Source organism: Nesoenas mayeri (assembly GCF_963082525.1).
Source record: "Nesoenas mayeri genome assembly, chromosome: 1".
In the NCBI taxonomy this organism is placed as follows: Eukaryota; Metazoa; Chordata; class Aves; order Columbiformes; family Columbidae; genus Nesoenas; species Nesoenas mayeri.
In genome coordinates this window covers 156,375,360-156,392,540 of record NC_137541.1, presented here as the reverse complement: position 1 = coordinate 156,392,540, position 17,181 = coordinate 156,375,360, and the positions used below count along the sequence as shown (strand labels likewise).

General features: G+C 40.6%; 1 protein-coding gene across 1 annotated transcript; it reads right to left on the bottom strand.

Moving 5' to 3' along the window:
• Positions 1-998: 998 nt before the first annotated feature.
• On the bottom strand, positions 999-15,471 carry POGLUT2 (protein O-glucosyltransferase 2; the record flags this gene model as incomplete). The annotated part of the gene is made up of 10 exons (XM_080363715.1): positions 999-1,016; positions 1,233-1,337; positions 2,109-2,198; positions 2,550-2,759; positions 3,334-3,571; positions 4,583-4,755; positions 11,075-11,152; positions 11,919-12,124; positions 12,540-12,745; positions 15,305-15,471. The coding sequence occupies 10 exons, from the start codon at positions 15,469-15,471 to the stop codon at positions 999-1,001; spliced, it is 1,491 nt and encodes a 496-aa protein (XP_080219841.1).
• Between the last annotated feature and the right edge of the window lie 1,710 nt (positions 15,472-17,181).

Below are 17,181 nucleotides of genomic sequence, written 5' to 3'. Positions count from 1 at the left end.
GTTAATCAGATAGATACAATATCATTCCACTGTTTCTCACAAGGTGCCTCAAGAATGCTGACCTCCCAGCACAGCACACATCTAAGTGTTTGCTAAGAAGATAACTATATGGATTTTTAAACTTACTGGCTGTGTTACAGATAAAAGAAATCCTCACTTTAGACTGGAAACATTTGCATTAACTTTAGAATTTGATGAATTTAGACTTGACTTGAAATCCACGTATGGATCATTTTCTGATGATGTTGATATGCTCAAAAGTAACAGTTGAATTCCTTAATATCAGTGCGGAATGAGTATTTTAAAAACAGACTAGACTCTTGAAACAATGATGTGTCTAATTTCAGTAGTCACTGTTGATTTCTACTTAATTATTTTCATATTCCCAAAGACACAGAGTTTCACGGACAAAGCATCTATTAAAAATCTTATAGAACTTAACACTTTTATCTAATATTCCTGAAATACCCAATAGCAACACGCTTTTCCTTCAGGTTACAAAAGATGTGTTATAAACCCAACATAATTTTCTTTGAGAATACTAATTCTCCCAGAAGGAACAAAGTTAGTGTCTGAAGAAGATGAGTTTGGATGGATAGACAGATAGATAGATAGATAGATAGATAGATAGATAGGGTGGGGGGTAGATTTACAATTCTTATCTGCCCTTTTTTGTAGAACACCCTTGTGAATAGATTCAGTATAACAAGCATGAGTAAAAAAACCTGCATTTTCAAGGTATCTCAGGACAGCAACACATGACTGATACAAACATGTTTTTTATTAAAAAAAAGAGGTTTACGAAAAAGGCTCTGCAACCACTGCATGATTAAAAAGGCAATAGGGGGTGGTTTTCTTCCATATGTAGATCATGATATAGTAAACTTCATATAATATCCATTGGCATTATCCACTGGCACTTTAATCCAAGTTTTTCTTCTTTCCTTAAGAAGACAGTCTGAATGTAGGTAAATATTTAAACAATTATTTTATTTCTGTCAGAGTTCATCTTTGGCCTGCAGTCAAGAAAGAAGAAGCATTTGTCAGTTAAGTGGAAACTCCATTTTTAACTGTCTAGTCCTGCAAATACATTAAGAAAGGTTTCTAAGTTCGAAAGGTGTTAATGGTCTGGTAACTGATACTATGGGGTATTGAGCAACAGCTGTTCCAATCTGGTTGAATAAGAACCTAAGACATCCAGCATTTATAATTTAACGCTGTATGTCCTGTACCTTTTTTCTGTGGCAAGTACATGGAAAAAGGTCATCCTCAGGCTGCTGCACTTTCTCCATCCCATCTCTGATTTTTGGCTCACTCACTTGCAAGTTGGCATATTCCTAGTTTTTAAAAAAGGAAGGTATCATTAATTCATAAACTCATAGATTGTACATCTGGTTGCACGCTGTTTCCCCGAAAATAAGCCCTACTGTGAAAATAAGCCCTAGCATGATTTTTCAGAATTTTTGAGGACGCTCAAAATATAAGCCCTACTCCAAAAATAAGCCTTAGTTACAGTTCGTAAAAAAAAGTCAATTTAAATAGTGTCCAGGCAGCTATACATGTAAAAAAGTAATACATTTTGGAGCAAAAATTAATATAAGACCCTGTCTTATATTTGGGGTAACAGGGTAAATACCTCAAGAAATCAGCTGAGTAATTCTGTAAAAACTCTGGGGCTACACAATCTGTTACTCCGTATTGTGTCATGGATGGGTTAAGCAGATGCCTGAGTGCATAGAGGGGCCGCTTCGGGTGCCTCACTGGAGTTTTGGTATGTCGGTGCTAATGCACAGATATTTTCAGCTGTGGTTCACAGGTTGTGTGCATCTGTCGTGGAATTCTTTCATCATTGTGGGCAACATAGTCTTGCAGAGTAGATCAAGATTTATGGGATCCGATCACTTCTCTCAAAGTGCCAGCGTAGTCTGAAGGGGTTTCATAAGGAAGAACCACATGCAATGTTTGTAAACCAGCTGAAGTTCTTAATTGCTGCTGCTTGGTTTGTAGCTTCAACTACTGGACTGGCTGGTTTCCAGCAGCTCTGTAGCCCTAAATTCTTTCTGTAGGACTTCTGTTTTTGTGGTAGTAGCTGTTAAAAACATACCAACCTGGAAAAGTTTGAAATAGTAACAAAAAATGTGGTCTCCCATGAGATTATTTCTTGCAAATTCTTGTCCAGATTTTGCAATATTTTTTGCCTGTCAAAGAAAATAACAGGTTTCTTTTAAATTCTCAAAAAATATTTCAAGATGACAGTATCAATTCTGGAGTTAAGTATAGCATTGATAGTTCAGGATAACTTCTTTTTATTTAATCATTCTTAAAATTAAGGCATTCTTATGAAAATACTCTTTTAATTTTTCCAATGTTCAATTTGATTTCAAATTAAAGGCAGTATTATGTATTTTTCAAAAAGTGTTTTTCTTATTTGTAGAATTGATGACAATAATTTTCTAAGCCCTTCTAATAGATTTTTTTGCTTTAAAGAAATGGACTTTTTGCTCTCTCTGTCTAGAAGCATTGCTGAGTGCTTCTAAATGCATATTTACCTCTTCATCGTGCTCTTTTGCCCACTGTAGTTTTTCCAGTAGATCGCTCAGGTCACTTTTAAATGGAATATAATGTTTCCATGGCTGCAGCTCATTATAAAAATGCTCATAGTAGATGGAATCTTGCTTTAGCACCACACTGTTTCCTGCCAGTAGATAAGGCAATCTGTATGCTGCCACTGTGCCATCAATATTAATTTGGTATTTATACTGGAAAGAAAATGACCATTAAGTTATTAACAAACAGAAGACCCAAGTAGCTTGGTTAGGTTATATTATTCTGAGGGCACTGGTATTACTGACTTGCCGATATTGAGAAATGTAGGATTGGCTAGGCAAGCATCAATGTTTAAGTAGCTTTTATTATTTAGCTTGGAATTCATCACAGTGCAGGGAACAGGGAGATGCCCTCTTCATCAATTAAGTTCTCTGGAAATTCTTAGATGCCCGTCCTCGGATGCAAGGGTAGATGTGCCACTTCATCCACTGATTTTCCCACTATGTTAGTTATGTTAGTAGTCCTGATCGCTGAATCAGGAAAAAGAAATAAAAAGGAATTTGGAGTTACATAGATTACACGAGGTTCTACAGAACCTTTAGATGTAAATCAAACATTATCATCCTCAGCATTAAGGGCTACATAGCAGTTAATCCCACTGGAAGGATGCCTGCTCATGCTTGGTACTGGTAGTGTGCTGAAAAAACTAAATATCACTTTATTATTAACAATATATACAAAGTTATTAGATAATGGGAAATACTGAGAACCTCATTTAAGGCTTACCTTAAAAAAATCGAAGAATGAAATGTGTTTAACGATGGGGCCATAGAGGCTCTCATCATGTTTAAAAAAAAAAAAGTTGGTGAAAGCAGCATCTATGATCTCTGGGTATTTTCTACTCAGTTTCACAAGTTCAAGCCTCTCTTTGCGGCTGTCACGTCCTCTCCAGAACGCTGTGGTGTTCTTGTCTTCCCACAGTGGGCCAGTATTTGCTTGAACTGACATCATATCCAGACTGACTCTGGAGGAGAAAGAAGTGATTTAATAGTGAAGCCTACTGGAAATTTTTTTAAGTGCAATTACTTAAAAGAGTTTACAGTACTAAGAGGCAAACACCAATGGTGAAGGTTAAGTTGTGAGCATGCCCGTATACATATTGTGTCAGTATTTTTGCAGCAATAAAAATAAATGAGGAATGTCAAGTTCACAGGCCTGTGGCAAGATGGCATCACTTCGATGACAACATCACATGTGGAAAGAGAGTACCTGTCAGTTGTCATGGAAGAAAGTGGATATGGTTGCCAGACAGATGAGGGTGATACAGTGTAATGCAATAGCTGATAATGGTGATGAAGCAGTCGTGATAGTCCAAAGAAAGTTTTTTAGTTAACTAGCTTAATACAAGGTATTTCACTTCCTTTGCTAAATTAAAACACATAAATTGGGGGGGCAGTGGGAAGCCAATTTAGGAATAGTTCTGGCAATAAAGACAAGGAACCTGAACTGAATGCAGTGAAATGATGAACAAGTTAAAAGTGGATAACTAAGATTTCTTAGAAGCTGGCTTTTGAGTGTTTCAAGACAGCAACAGAGCAGTTATGAAGGCCAATTGTCACCAGCAACCAAAGGGGAGATGGTAGGTCCTAGGTTGAGTTCTGGCTATGTTGGGCTTTAAAAGGTATAGAAAAATATTTTAGGAAAATCAGGAAAAAAGGTACCTGGCCAGTTGTCAATGTGTTCATAAATATCTACAAAATATCTACTCTCAAAACATTCTCTCTAAGTGCTGTTGTCAGTGACTTCACCATGTTTAGATTAATTTTGATCTTTGAAATGGAACAGTGAAGTATTTTAATATATGTTGCTTACGTTACATATTACATAACTTGGTTAATACTAGGATGCTGATTACACAGCTATTGCCTGTCAGGTGCCAGCGTCTCAATGAATAAATAAAGAGGAAACTGATTAATATACTGTTACTACAAATACCTTGTTTTGAATTTTGTGAAAACGTTAAGCAATTTCTTACCGTCCCATAGTCTCCAAAACTGAGTCTGTCAAGTCATATGTTGGCATGACAATGTCTTTTGACTCACTGGACCCACACCAGGAGAAGATGGGGTGCAGGTTCTGTGGGGATTTCCTTTTCTCCAGAGGCCAGTCCCCCAAATTAACAAAAAATTCTACATCTGGCATTTTCACCTAAACAGAAGCAAAGTAGGCACAAATGCATTGTAATACAAATCACCATTTTCCTGCTGGCATCTTGCATTTTGAAAACAACCTCAGTAAGAGACAAAATGTCACGTCTCTAATATACTTAATGTACCCGTAATAAATAGTTAAACTTTAGAAACATGTTAGAAGTACTCAGACCACAGAGAAAAGCCTACAAGAAAAAAAAAATTAAGATTTGCACAAAGTCACATAAATGCCCTTTTTCTTTTTTAAAGGGATAGGAACACATTAGTTTAGAGGATGTTTTCTTGTTTTTCTCCACAATCGGCCACATAATTTTTGTACCAGGCTAGTACTGGGATCTAGTAAGCAATCGTCTAGTTCTAAGGGAAAATGAACCACCTTGATGACTGTATGGAAAACTGCTGTTGGGTGGTAGATTAGTTTTCTGTTACATCCATGAACTGATTTGCCCTTTGTCTGCATGATGACTAAATACAACAGGAGAGAAGTAACAGAAATGAACAGCCAACAATGAACAAATGATGAAAAGTCCACATTTAGTCAATGCTGGGGTTAATTAATAAGCTTAACTTCCTCACTTATCAAGAATAGTTGGTAGTATGGAACCACATCTGAAATTGCTGTTGCAGCCAAAAAGCAAGCAAAATACTGTTGATGGCCGGGAAATGTTATAACAACATGACAGGGGGCATAATTTTGCTGCTATGTGGAACCTTAATGCACACCCATCTTGAGCATTGTGTGTGGTTCTGGTATTTGCAAGTCAAGAAAGAGAAGTTACACCAAAAGGCAACTGCTGTGATAGGGATGGACCAGCTGCCTTGTGAGGAGAAATTGAAAATGCTGGGGCACTTCAGTTGAGAGAGCAGAAGGCTGAAGGTGACATATGGTTGAGTTTTACAGAACCCTGAAGGCATGGATAATGTGTGTGCAGAAGTAATGCCGCATCTGTTCTTAGTTCACCCTTATAGTGACATTGATTTTTTTGATTTTCTAAAATATAAAACTCCACTACATCCCTCAGTTGCCTCTTTCAAAGCAAAAGAATCCGACTCAAATTAGCTTGTCTTTGCCAAAACATCCTTCTTGCCAGGCAGTTCTTTTTGAGAAAGTGAAACAAGAACTGAGCTGTTTTCACGAGATAGGCATGTCGCAGGTTTTAAACTGTCACATGATATTTTTTTCATTTTTGCCTCCCTTCCTAATAAGTCTTAGTTGGGTATTTGACAGTTATGAATATCTGATTATTATATTGAAATTTTTGGGAAGCTCTTAGAATAACTCCAATATCTCTGTCCTGACTACCAACAGGTAATTTAGAGATCATGATTGTATGTGTGAGATTAGGAACATTTTGTTGAAGTGTTATCATCAACTCTGTCAGTATCTGTATGAGAAAATACCTTCTCTGAAGGAAAGAACACTTATGAATGTTAATAATTCTCAAATGAAAATGTATTCTACATATACACATAAAAATAGAGTTGAAACATATTGCTGACTCCTCATTATATGTATATGTATCAAAGCATTTCTCCTCTCAAACCCCTTTATTCTTCAGGTCAGACTGGCTGGTCACAGCCTAACACTTCACGATTTTTCTGTGTCCCAAATAGGTTTTGTTAAGTTTCTGATTTAATTTATCCTTACGGACAGAGATAGAAATGAAAAATTTACCAAACACCCTCCTAAGTGGTTGAAGATATTTTTCTCTGTCTTGGCGACATGGAAGAACCTTTGGCAGAGATATTCAGAAATTCTAAGGGCAGGAGATGCAAAGCAGGACTTTTTGTCTTCAGTATACAGACTGACAGAAAAGGTTACCTTCATTTCAAAGGGTGTTTGGCTGCACATGCTAATCTTCAGCACAAAACTCCATTAGCACAGTGCCATCTAATGGTTAGAATGGACATAGAAAGGCTATTTATTGAACCTATATAAATAAAACCTTTCCTTTCTGAGCTAAGTAAAGTTGGCTTGTCCACCCAAGTAAAGACCAATAGTTTTTATCTTTAGTCCAATCTGGTGACAAATTATGATTTTAAAATTCAATCACCTCCCTCCAGCACAACAGCAAAAGGAACAGCATAGATGGCAGAACAGCAGTTCTAGAAGACACATCAGGCTCGCCATCTCTGTGAAGAACTATGTTTTGCTTCACATGGAAGCGCAATTTATTATAGACATCAATACTTTAAGATCTTGCAGTAGTTCACACTTTACTAGCAAATATATGCACAACATCGACAGAGATGAACAATGCCCGATTCAATAAATGATAAGCAATCTTTTTTTGTTGGGAGCTAGACAATCCCAAATCACTTTACAATTCATAATTACCTGGATACCATTTTCCACATGCACCAATGGGAAATCCCATAAATTTAATATTAGTGTCATTGGTTAATTCTTCAGTTTGATCTTTAAGTTGTTGATATTTCTTTACTTTCTCTACTGCTGAATTGGCCAAAGACATTAATTTACTTTCATATCTAATTGTTATGTCAGCTACCAGGGCCTGGTCTCCTTTAACAAATACCAGGTCCAGTTTATACAATTCACTTTTCTCCTCTTTCAATAACAGTTCTTGGAATACTACTCGTTCTTTCTTTTTAGCTTTGTCAATCAAAATTTCTCATAATTGGTTATGTCTTTTGATCCTGGCACCCTGAACTACAGGACAATGCCCAATAATACATGCACACGTCTCATTCTCTACCTGGCAACGTCAGCATGATTTGAGTTTCTTGTCTACCCCTTGGCAAACATTTTCTTGTGGAGTAGACATTTGCTCTTAATTGTAGAGCACTAATGAGCTACCTGTGGAGAATGCCTCTGCAATATACAATCCATTAACTACAGATTTTATCCCTGTCAAAGTTTGAAATCCCACAGACCTGGGATAAGAGGTTGGTCCAATTTACAAATTCTTTTTTCCTCCAGTTACAAGGCCTCTGAAGGTTGATTTTTGGAGTGGGTCTCTCCCATTCTGAGTCTGGTTCCTCACAGCCCAGTTCCTCTGATATCACAAGGACCACTCTTGGGTCCCAACAGATGGAGCTTTATCCTTATGCCCTCTTGCTGCAATCCATTATCTTTCAAATGCTTCTCAATACCTTCACATTTAATGACAGCTCTTACTGTCTCATCCAAAGATTGCGCAAGTCTCTGTAGGTCTTCAAGATTGTACATTAGGAATCAGTGCTGAGAGTCTGGTAATGCCCAGCCCACCATCCTGAGTACCTGAATACAGGATAGCACCACAAGCATTTGTTGGTAGATTTAACCATTCCTCAACAACCGTTTGAATTGCCAAGTCAATGCTTTCCAGGTATGGCTCTTTTACATTGGCCTGATCTACTAAGTACGTCAGTTGTGGAATAAGATTTCCTTTCAAGATGTCAGCTTTCTGAAAAGGCTCCCATGCCGCCTTTCTAATTTTTTGAATCCAGCCCTTTACTTCTTCCAAAAGTTCTGACTTTTATATTCCTGTCCAGTCATCCACACATAACCCTAGATATTCTTCCGAGTTACCAGGTTCACGTTCAGTGGAGTGCTGCTGATCAGCTGAAAAGGACAATCATTAATCATATAAGAGTCTTTTGCTGGCTGAATGTAAATGCTGTGGCACTTTTCTCCCTGTATTTTGAGGCCAGTTGCATTACAAAATACCTTCAAAATGTAAATATTATTTTGCATTCCTGCCCATGATCCACTCAACAATACCAGGTCATCTGCAAAGGCCACAATTGAAATACTTTTTGAGCAGTATAGGAATCCCTCTCCTTTCTCCTTTGATTTCCACAGCAGAGAGTCCAATGATAAATTAAATAAAACTGGAGACATTGGATCACTTTGTTTCACACCAGTCTGGATCCCAATGAGATCCAACTGTTCATTCTTCAGGAAAATATGAGTACAGATGTTATGGTACATATTTTTATTCATGGCAATAAGAAGTTGATTCACGCCCTTCTGTCTAAGAGCTGTAATGATATGAGAATGCCTTGCTGTGTCAAAGGCTTTAGGTAGATCAATGAAGACCACCCCCAGGGGTCACTTTTCCCTTTTTGCACTTCAAACTATAACAGTTTCAAATTTTCTGTACATCCTGATGACTTCATAAGTTCGCTTTATTGTGGGTCGGTGGGACTTGCGTTGGTGAATCTTGCTGTTAAAATTGAGAACAACCTCAAAATGGTTGATCTGATGGTTACTGGCCACCAATTATTGATGTCACTTTGGTGGTCCGGTAGGGCCAGTTTTGATATCAACACAGTCTGATGTTCGGTATTGTACCAGTTACCAGTTTATTAGTACAGTGCCATCTAATGGTTATAATGGACATAGAAATGATACAAATTATATATGATCTACATCCTCAATGGCAGAATCATTCAACAGGTTAAGTCTTCTTCTCCAGCCCAATAGATATATTGTCTTTCAGTGACACTGTCTTAATAGAAATTCCTACAGTGTTTAATGGAGATGAAACAAATCGTGTTTTCTAGATCTGTAAACAGTTTCTGTCTTTGGAGTTAGCAAATCTTTTCCAACATTTAGCCGAAATACCTTTGATGTCATTTAATCCCATTATTTCTTGTCCAATACTACTGACATCAAGAACAGCTTACTTCCATCTTCCACAGAGCAACCTTTTAGATAATGAAAGGCTACGTTCATGTCTCCCTTAGACACTGTCAGGTGAAACAATCCCCACTTAAACGAATCATCATTTGTATGTTCAGTCATTCTCACCACTTCCCTGTGCAGCATCAGTAACTGAACAATCTTGAAGTCTGACAGCCAAAGACAGACACAGAAGCACAACTGATGCTTTCCTAATCCTGAGAATAGTGGAAAGGTTACTTTACATTTCTTTCATGTGTTTGTTCTGTTAATGTGTGTGTTTAGCTTTTCGCAACAGCACACCGCTGTTGACTCATGTGAAACTTGTGATGCTGCAACCTCCACACTTTCCTGCAGAAAATAATCACACACTCCCTATTTTAAATAGGTGCCATAACTACATGACATCCAGCCTTTGCATACTATCCTGCCCTTGTCACTTATTTTATCAATTTTTCCATACAATTTATCTCACTTGCTAAGAATTTTTTTATTTATTATGCTGTACCATAAAGTGCTTGCAGGTTCTTTCATTTTTGTTATCTAAAAATTCAATAATCCGTCATTCTAGTCCATCATTCAGTCAAAATATAACTAAGTTATTCAGTGGGGACTGAACCTAGGACAGTTCTCTGAAGAATGCATTTGTAACACAATTTACTTTTCTGGAAACATTGGCAACTATTATTTAAGTAAGGTTTTCCAAGCAGGTTACAGTAGCTTCTTCTAGGCGAAGTTTGCCTATCTTGTTTGTGAGAAACTTTTGAGACCCTGAAAAAAGCTAACTAAAATTAATATACTTGAGATCCATAAAGGAAACTTATTATCTTGTTATAGGAAGAAATTACATAAGTATGGCTTGATTTTTTTGATGTTAAATGAATGTTTTTTTCACACCAATTACCTTATCTTTCAGCTGTTTAATTTTTATTAGATTTTTAAGGAATTTTTGGGGGGTCAACAACTCCATTTCTCAGTAGCTCTTCTGTCTTCTTTCTCTCCATTTTAAAGACAAGTGCTTTACCATTTTACAGTCAAAACCACATATTAACTCAGATATCTTCATCTTTCTCTTACTACTCGCTTTAGACAATGTCACATATTTGCATGCTGAAACTTTAGTCCTTTGGTCACTATGTACATAACGTCAGGTTTTTTTCCAAGGTTTTCTTAAGGAAGAGTCTGTGTGGTGCTTTTTGCTTGTACATCAAGGGATTTTCCCCACATGTTGTATGTTGGGCTTTTGGTGCTCTTTCTGAACCCTTCCTGCCTTGTTTTCAACTTACAGAATTCAATGCAGAACGATATAAATTCCCTGTTATTTTCAGTCATCTTGTAAGATGCACTAGCAGAGACAGAATTTACTATTAGATGCTACAGGATGATTTACTTAGTCTACAGAAAACAAAACAAAACAAAACAAAAACACAAAACACTTTGTCCAAATCTATCGAACTATAAAAGCCTGGTATTTAATTCGCATTTGTGATACTCCACACACTGATCAGATAGCATTCTAGAATATGCCAGCTTCAAACATGGGAAATCCATCTGACTTTTCCATCATCAATCAAAGAACAAGAAAGTATTTTAACAGAAATATCCTACAAATATGCTGAAGTGTATTTGTTAATCTCAGTCTTCTGTAAATTAGGACATATGGAATAAACGACTGTACAAATGTACTCACTTTTCTTGTCAAAGAAAGCAGTATGGCATCCATGAAAATTCTGAAGCCAACATGTTCCCCATATGTCTTGATATAAACCTGAAAATAAATGAAGTTTTACTGGTCTGATGTTTTAATTTCAAAGAACAGCCAGCACAATTTAGAGCTCTTTTAATCAGTTGGTAAGTAACTAGTCAGATTGTATGGCTGTATAGATTTATGAATCATCTGAGAAGCTTTAGAAATCTCACCTGTCTAACTCATCACAGAAAAATGACAAAGAAAAAGGACAAGCTTTGCTTGCATTTGCAGACATTTTAGGTCTGTCTCATGGAAACAAAAATTGGTTGCCTGTTTCTGTTGTGTTCCATTGTTCTTGTTTCCATATGAAATTCTACGGAAGTCATTTGAGTTTTGTTAAAAAGAATTGTAGCTCTGGTCCTCAGTGGAGCCAAAAGTGGTATTTCTTTACCTCAGAATTATGCACAACATAATTTATTGATGCATGTCCAATTAGATGATCAGGACACTCCACAGCAATATTACTCACAGAACGGGAAGCTGAATTAGCATTTAGAAGACTTGGGTCTGTGCCCAGTACTCACATTGATTGCTTGGAAAGTAATTTGCCTTCACTGTGCTACAGTTGCTTCAGTTCTAAGGTGGACAAAAAGCACTTTACAAAGTAGGACAGATATTACTGAGCTCATATGCAAACTGCAAAGTATTCAAGGATAGAGAAGCAAGCAAATGAAGTTTCCTAAAGAAGAGAAAAGAAGCCTATCAACTGGGAAGAGCCAAGCAGCCTAGTAGTATGACATGCCACCAGATCCCTGTATGGACTTCAGATCAACCCATTCCATACCTCATTATCTTTGATGGTGTAATGACACAAACTCTGTCTCTGTCCAAACCTCTGTGGAATTTCTTTTGCAATCTTATCTGGATCAACAATGGGAAAATTGGCTAGGTCTCTTTGAATCTGTGGAATGATTTGAGGGCAGTTCATCTCTTCCAGCCATACACTGCTCTCCTCCTGAGGGCAGTCACAATTTTCATGGTAAATAGGTCCTATCAGGAACACAATTGTTTTATTTTTAGTAGGTCACAGTATTGAGCTGTTGAGATCACAAAATTGGGTCAGGAACTGAGCATTCATTGCTTAGGACCAAACCTTCACCAACTCTAAAAGGACATATTTGAACTTTTTTTTTACTCCAATGGTGTCATGCCAAGCTACATCAGCTTCCATGTGAGCCCTCTACATGTATTTGCTAGGCAACAGCTTCAACAGCATTTGTTTCTTTTTACTATTTTGAATAGTACATGCAGGACACATAATGAATCCATAATTCCAATAGGATTTGATAGTCTGGAGAAATACTGAGGTCCTGCAAAAACCTATGCTTATCCTAGAAGACATTTGGGAATATAGTTTGTGAGAAAAAAACACAATAGAAATTCTATGTGTAGTGCTGCTTCTTACCTTTTAAAATATATGGAGACTTTGCAACATGTTTATCTCCAGTTTTGACTTCTATTTTCAGGGTTTTGTAGCTTGCATACATCCTGTATCTCACAAGGAAGGAGCCATCTTTCCTGTCTAACACTTGCACACCAATGCGAGTGAACTGTTCATCAGGAGCCGTGATCTTCACCTGGAATGCATTTTCACCCGGTGTTGAAGTGAACCTACCCAGAGAATAATGGGAGCTTAACAAAAAAGGAAACACACAGCAGCTTTCTTAGTTTGATCACTGACAGACTTCCAGTGACCTTACTGAGCCACGCTAGGGCTTTATGAGCACATCCTAATGTTCACAAGCAAGGCATGATTTTTCCAAAGGGAATTTTGTTAGGCTACCTAAAACATCTCTGTTAGAAGCAGAAGGTATCAAGAAAGTTCCATTCAGATACTCATTAACACAGCTTCAAAATTACTTGGTGCTCTATATGTTGAACAGTGTTGGAAATACAGTCTTTGATTACATGGGAACAGAGCACCTTTAGAAATTCAGCATAATTTTTAATTACGAGTAGCTCAAGCGTAAAATGATGGGAAGGTAGAGAACATGCAGATATATAAATCTTGGTGGATGTATCTTGGTGTCCTGTCCCATAGCAACAGGACAAGGGGCAATGGTTTTAAACTGAAAAAGGGTAGATTTAGATTGGATATAAGGATGAAATTCTTCACCATGAGGGTGGTGAGGCACGGGAACAGGTTGCCCAGAGAAGTTGTGGATGCCACATTCCTGGAAGTGTTGAAGGCCAGGCTGGATGGGGCTTTGAGCAACCTGATCTAGGGAAAGATGTCCCTGTCCATGGCAGGGGAATCAGACTGGATGATATTTAAAAGTCTCTTCCAACTCAAACCATTCTATGATTCTCTAAAAATATAGCAGAATAAGCTTCACTTTAGCAGCTTAATATGTCTGTTATTTTCCATACAGGTGCAAAATATTTCCAGCTTACTTTATTTTCCAGGTATTATTTCAGGAAGTGAAGAACAAAGTTAAACTTCTAAATTATTATGGTAGCTCATAGCGGGGCGGGGGGGGAGGCGGGGGGCGGGGCGGGGAAGATATTGCAAATGTGAGTGTTTTGGTAGGGAAAAAACATTATAGTGGGATCATGTAATTCAATGTGTATGTATGACATTTTGGTAAAATTCATCATACATCAGTCACAGAAAAACCTCCATAAAACCATAAAACAATTTGAAAAATAATGAAGTTATCACATATCATAGAGGTATTAACAAAGTTAGCACAATCAAAATGCTGCATCTGCCAATTTTCATCCAACTCTTTAAACATGGTCCCGAATACATAGGGAAAGCTTGGGATAAAGAGAGAGTTGGTGGGAGTGGCTGGACTGACAGATTACAGCCCAGCAGTCTCATCACCTTTCCCGAAACTTGGCCAGACATACTAGAGAGCTGCCAGTTCAACTAAACGCAGGAAATAGTTACTGCCCAAGATAAACTGAATTGGCAGCTTCCAGACTTGTGTGTCCCATGGTGCATCTAATCTGGACAATGTGGATGGAGCACTCTCCTACCTAGCTTGTACAGTCAAGGTTTCTTTCCTGTAGAAATGGAAAGCCATGAGCGTCCTCTGAAAGCTTACTTATTTTGTTCATATGAAATTTATCTAATGGCCTACAGAGTACTTCCTAAATGATTCTACTGATCTTGTGCCTATGTGTTTAGGAGAAATACTGATGTTCCCAACAGTGGAACCAAGCAGGACACCTGAGCAGGTATATAATAAATGTATTATTGCAAAGGTGTTGACAAAGTAGAATAAATCATAAATTGTTCATAGAATGTCCTTAGTTGGAAGGGACTCACAAGGATCATCGAGTCCAACTCCTGTCCCTGCACAGGACAACCCCAGAGTTCACACCATGTGTCTGAGGGCGTTGTCCAGTCTCTTCTTGAACACTGTAAGGCTTGGGGCCGTGACACCTCCCTGGGGAGCCTGTTCCAGTGCTCCACCACCCTCTGGGGGGAAGAAACTTTTCCTGATGTCCAACCCAAACCTCCCCTGGCACATCTTCTGCCATTCCCTCTGGTTCTGTCACTGGTCACTAAAGAGAAGAGTTTGGCGCCTGCCTGTTCCCCTCCCCTTGTGAGGAAACTGTAGCCGCCATGAGGCCTTCTCTCAGTCTCCATCTCCAGTTATTGTCTGGACCAATACATGTGTTTTTCTGTTAAACATTTTCATCATAGTTGCTTTCCTCATCTCAGCCCCTTGAGCAGTTATACGATACTCTAAAAAGATTAATTAGCACTTTTAAAGTGATAAAGAGAAAAATTCACAGGGGCAGGAGCCTTCAGCACCAGTAGTTTTCTTTTCTGGAAGAAAATCCCATGTGAATTTCTGCCTACACGGCGGAGGTGTCGGGCGCACGGGTAGGGAAGCCCAGCCCTGCCGAGGCCGGGCCGTGCAGCCGCGCTGGCACCGCTGCCGTTCCGGGCGGGGAGCAGGACGCTTTGCTCCCTCACGAAAAATCCAGCACGTACGATTTGGACCCAGGGCCCGCAAATATTTAAGCGGCTGCCCAACGTGGAGGGGGTGGTGGCGCCCGGGGAAGGGCGCGTAAAAAGCTCTGCCGCTCCCCGCCCAATCCCGTCAGCCCCCCAAACGGGACGGGGGTGGGAACGTGACTTTTTAACCGATCTCTCAGATTTTTTTTCTGTCCGCAACCGAAGCCTCCCTGAAAAGCAGCCGCCGCCGCGCTTACCTCTGCCCTTCGGCATCCACGGCCTGCACGTAAAAGTAGCGAGCGGGGAGCGCAGCCTCCGCCCGCAGCCCGGGCCCCCATACCGCGCTGCGCTCGGGGCTCGGCCGGCCGCCCCCGCCCGCCGCAACGGCTCCTAGGGCGAGGCAGAGCGGCCACAGCCCACGCATTGACAGCGCTTCCCCCGACGGAGAAACACCGCCGGGGCGCGGGAAGGGGCGCAGCCGGGACCTTCCTCCTGCCCTCACCGCGACACCGGGGAGTTCCCCCCTCGGCGCGGCTGCATGGGGTGGGGGCCTGGGCGGGGAGGATCGCGGGGCCTCTGCCGCCCTGTCTCTGGACCCGGCTGCCTGCTTGGCTCCTCACGGTACCATCCCCGCGGCGCCCGAGCGGAGGGGAGCGGGGCGGAGCGCTCCCCTGCTTCCGCGGGAGCGGGGCGGGCGGCCCCGCACTTCCCGCGCCGAGCGGCGCTGCCGGGAGCCGTAGTCCGGCTGAGAGGCGGTTGGAAGCGGTTGGCGGCGGTTAACGGCCCACGCCGGGTCAGCCCGGAGCTGCCTCAGTCCCGGAGCGGCCCGCCGGCTCCAGGGACTCCGCTGGGACCTGCCGCCGGGATCACCTCAGAGGAAGAGGACTTGGTAAGAGGAACAGAAATCTTTCAGAAACCCCCAGGCATAATGTAGCAAGACTAAGCTTAATGTAGCAAGACTAGGCATAATGTAACAGAAACCTAACAGAGAAACAATAGCTCTATAGAGACCGGACGTGAGGCAAAGCGGGATGTCCTCGGTTTGCAAGCTGGGAAGTGTAATGTTCCACCAAATGAAGAAAGAGTTACATGGCTTTTGCTGAGTAGCAGCACAAAATGACAACACGTGTACTCAAGGAATCAGGTCAAGAAGCTGACTCTGGGGGTGGCACCAGGCCACGAAGACAACAAGGCACCACCAGAGACCCCTGATGAAGACTCCGGAACACCAAAGATGGACTGCCAGCAAAGGGCAGGGTTATGGAAATAATTTATATTTCATGTTATGTGTAATGCATTAACTAAGGAGTAGAAACAAATGAATATGCAATAGGTGTATGTAATAAATACCAAGAAGTGTGAATCACGCGCACGCTCGATTCGAGGAGTAATCCTCCAAGCGTCTGGCATGCTGCAATGAAAGTGCCTGCTTTTTAATGCTTTCAAAACAGCATTATAGAGTCTTTTTGGAGACTTTTCAGTATCAGACTGGGGAAAGCTGCCTCTGCCCGTGTCTCTGACTTGGGCATCCAGATATATCAGTGTCACTGTTTTCTCCATGTCATGAACTTGAGTGCTGCCATGAGGCAGCAGTGTGCCCTGGCAGCCAAGAGGGCCGCCAGTGTCCTGGGGTGCATCAAGCACAGCATTGCCGGCCGGGCAAGGGAGGTGATTGTCCCGCTCTGCACTGGTGCGGCCTCAGCTGGAGCATTGTGTGCAGTTCCAGGCACCACAGGATAAAAAAGATATAAAGCTACTGGAGAGTGTCCAGAAGAGAGGCCATGAAATTGGTGAAAGTTTTGGAGGGGAAGCTTTATGAGGACTGGCTAAAGTAATTTGGTTTGTTCAGCCTGCAGGAGACTAAGAGGAGACCTAATCACACTCTACAGCTTCCTCACAAGGGGAGGTGGGGGGACAAGCACCAAATTCTTCTCTTTAGTGACCAATGACAGAACCAAAGGGAATGGCAGGAAGATGTGCCGGGGAGTTTTAGGTTGGACATTAGGAAAAGGTTCTTCCCCCAGAGGGTGGTGGAGCACTGGAACAGGCTCCCCAGGGAGGTGTCCCAGGGCTAATGAACATAGTCTTTTCCAGCCACCAACCTCATTACAAAATGTCTTAAAAAGTTATCAAG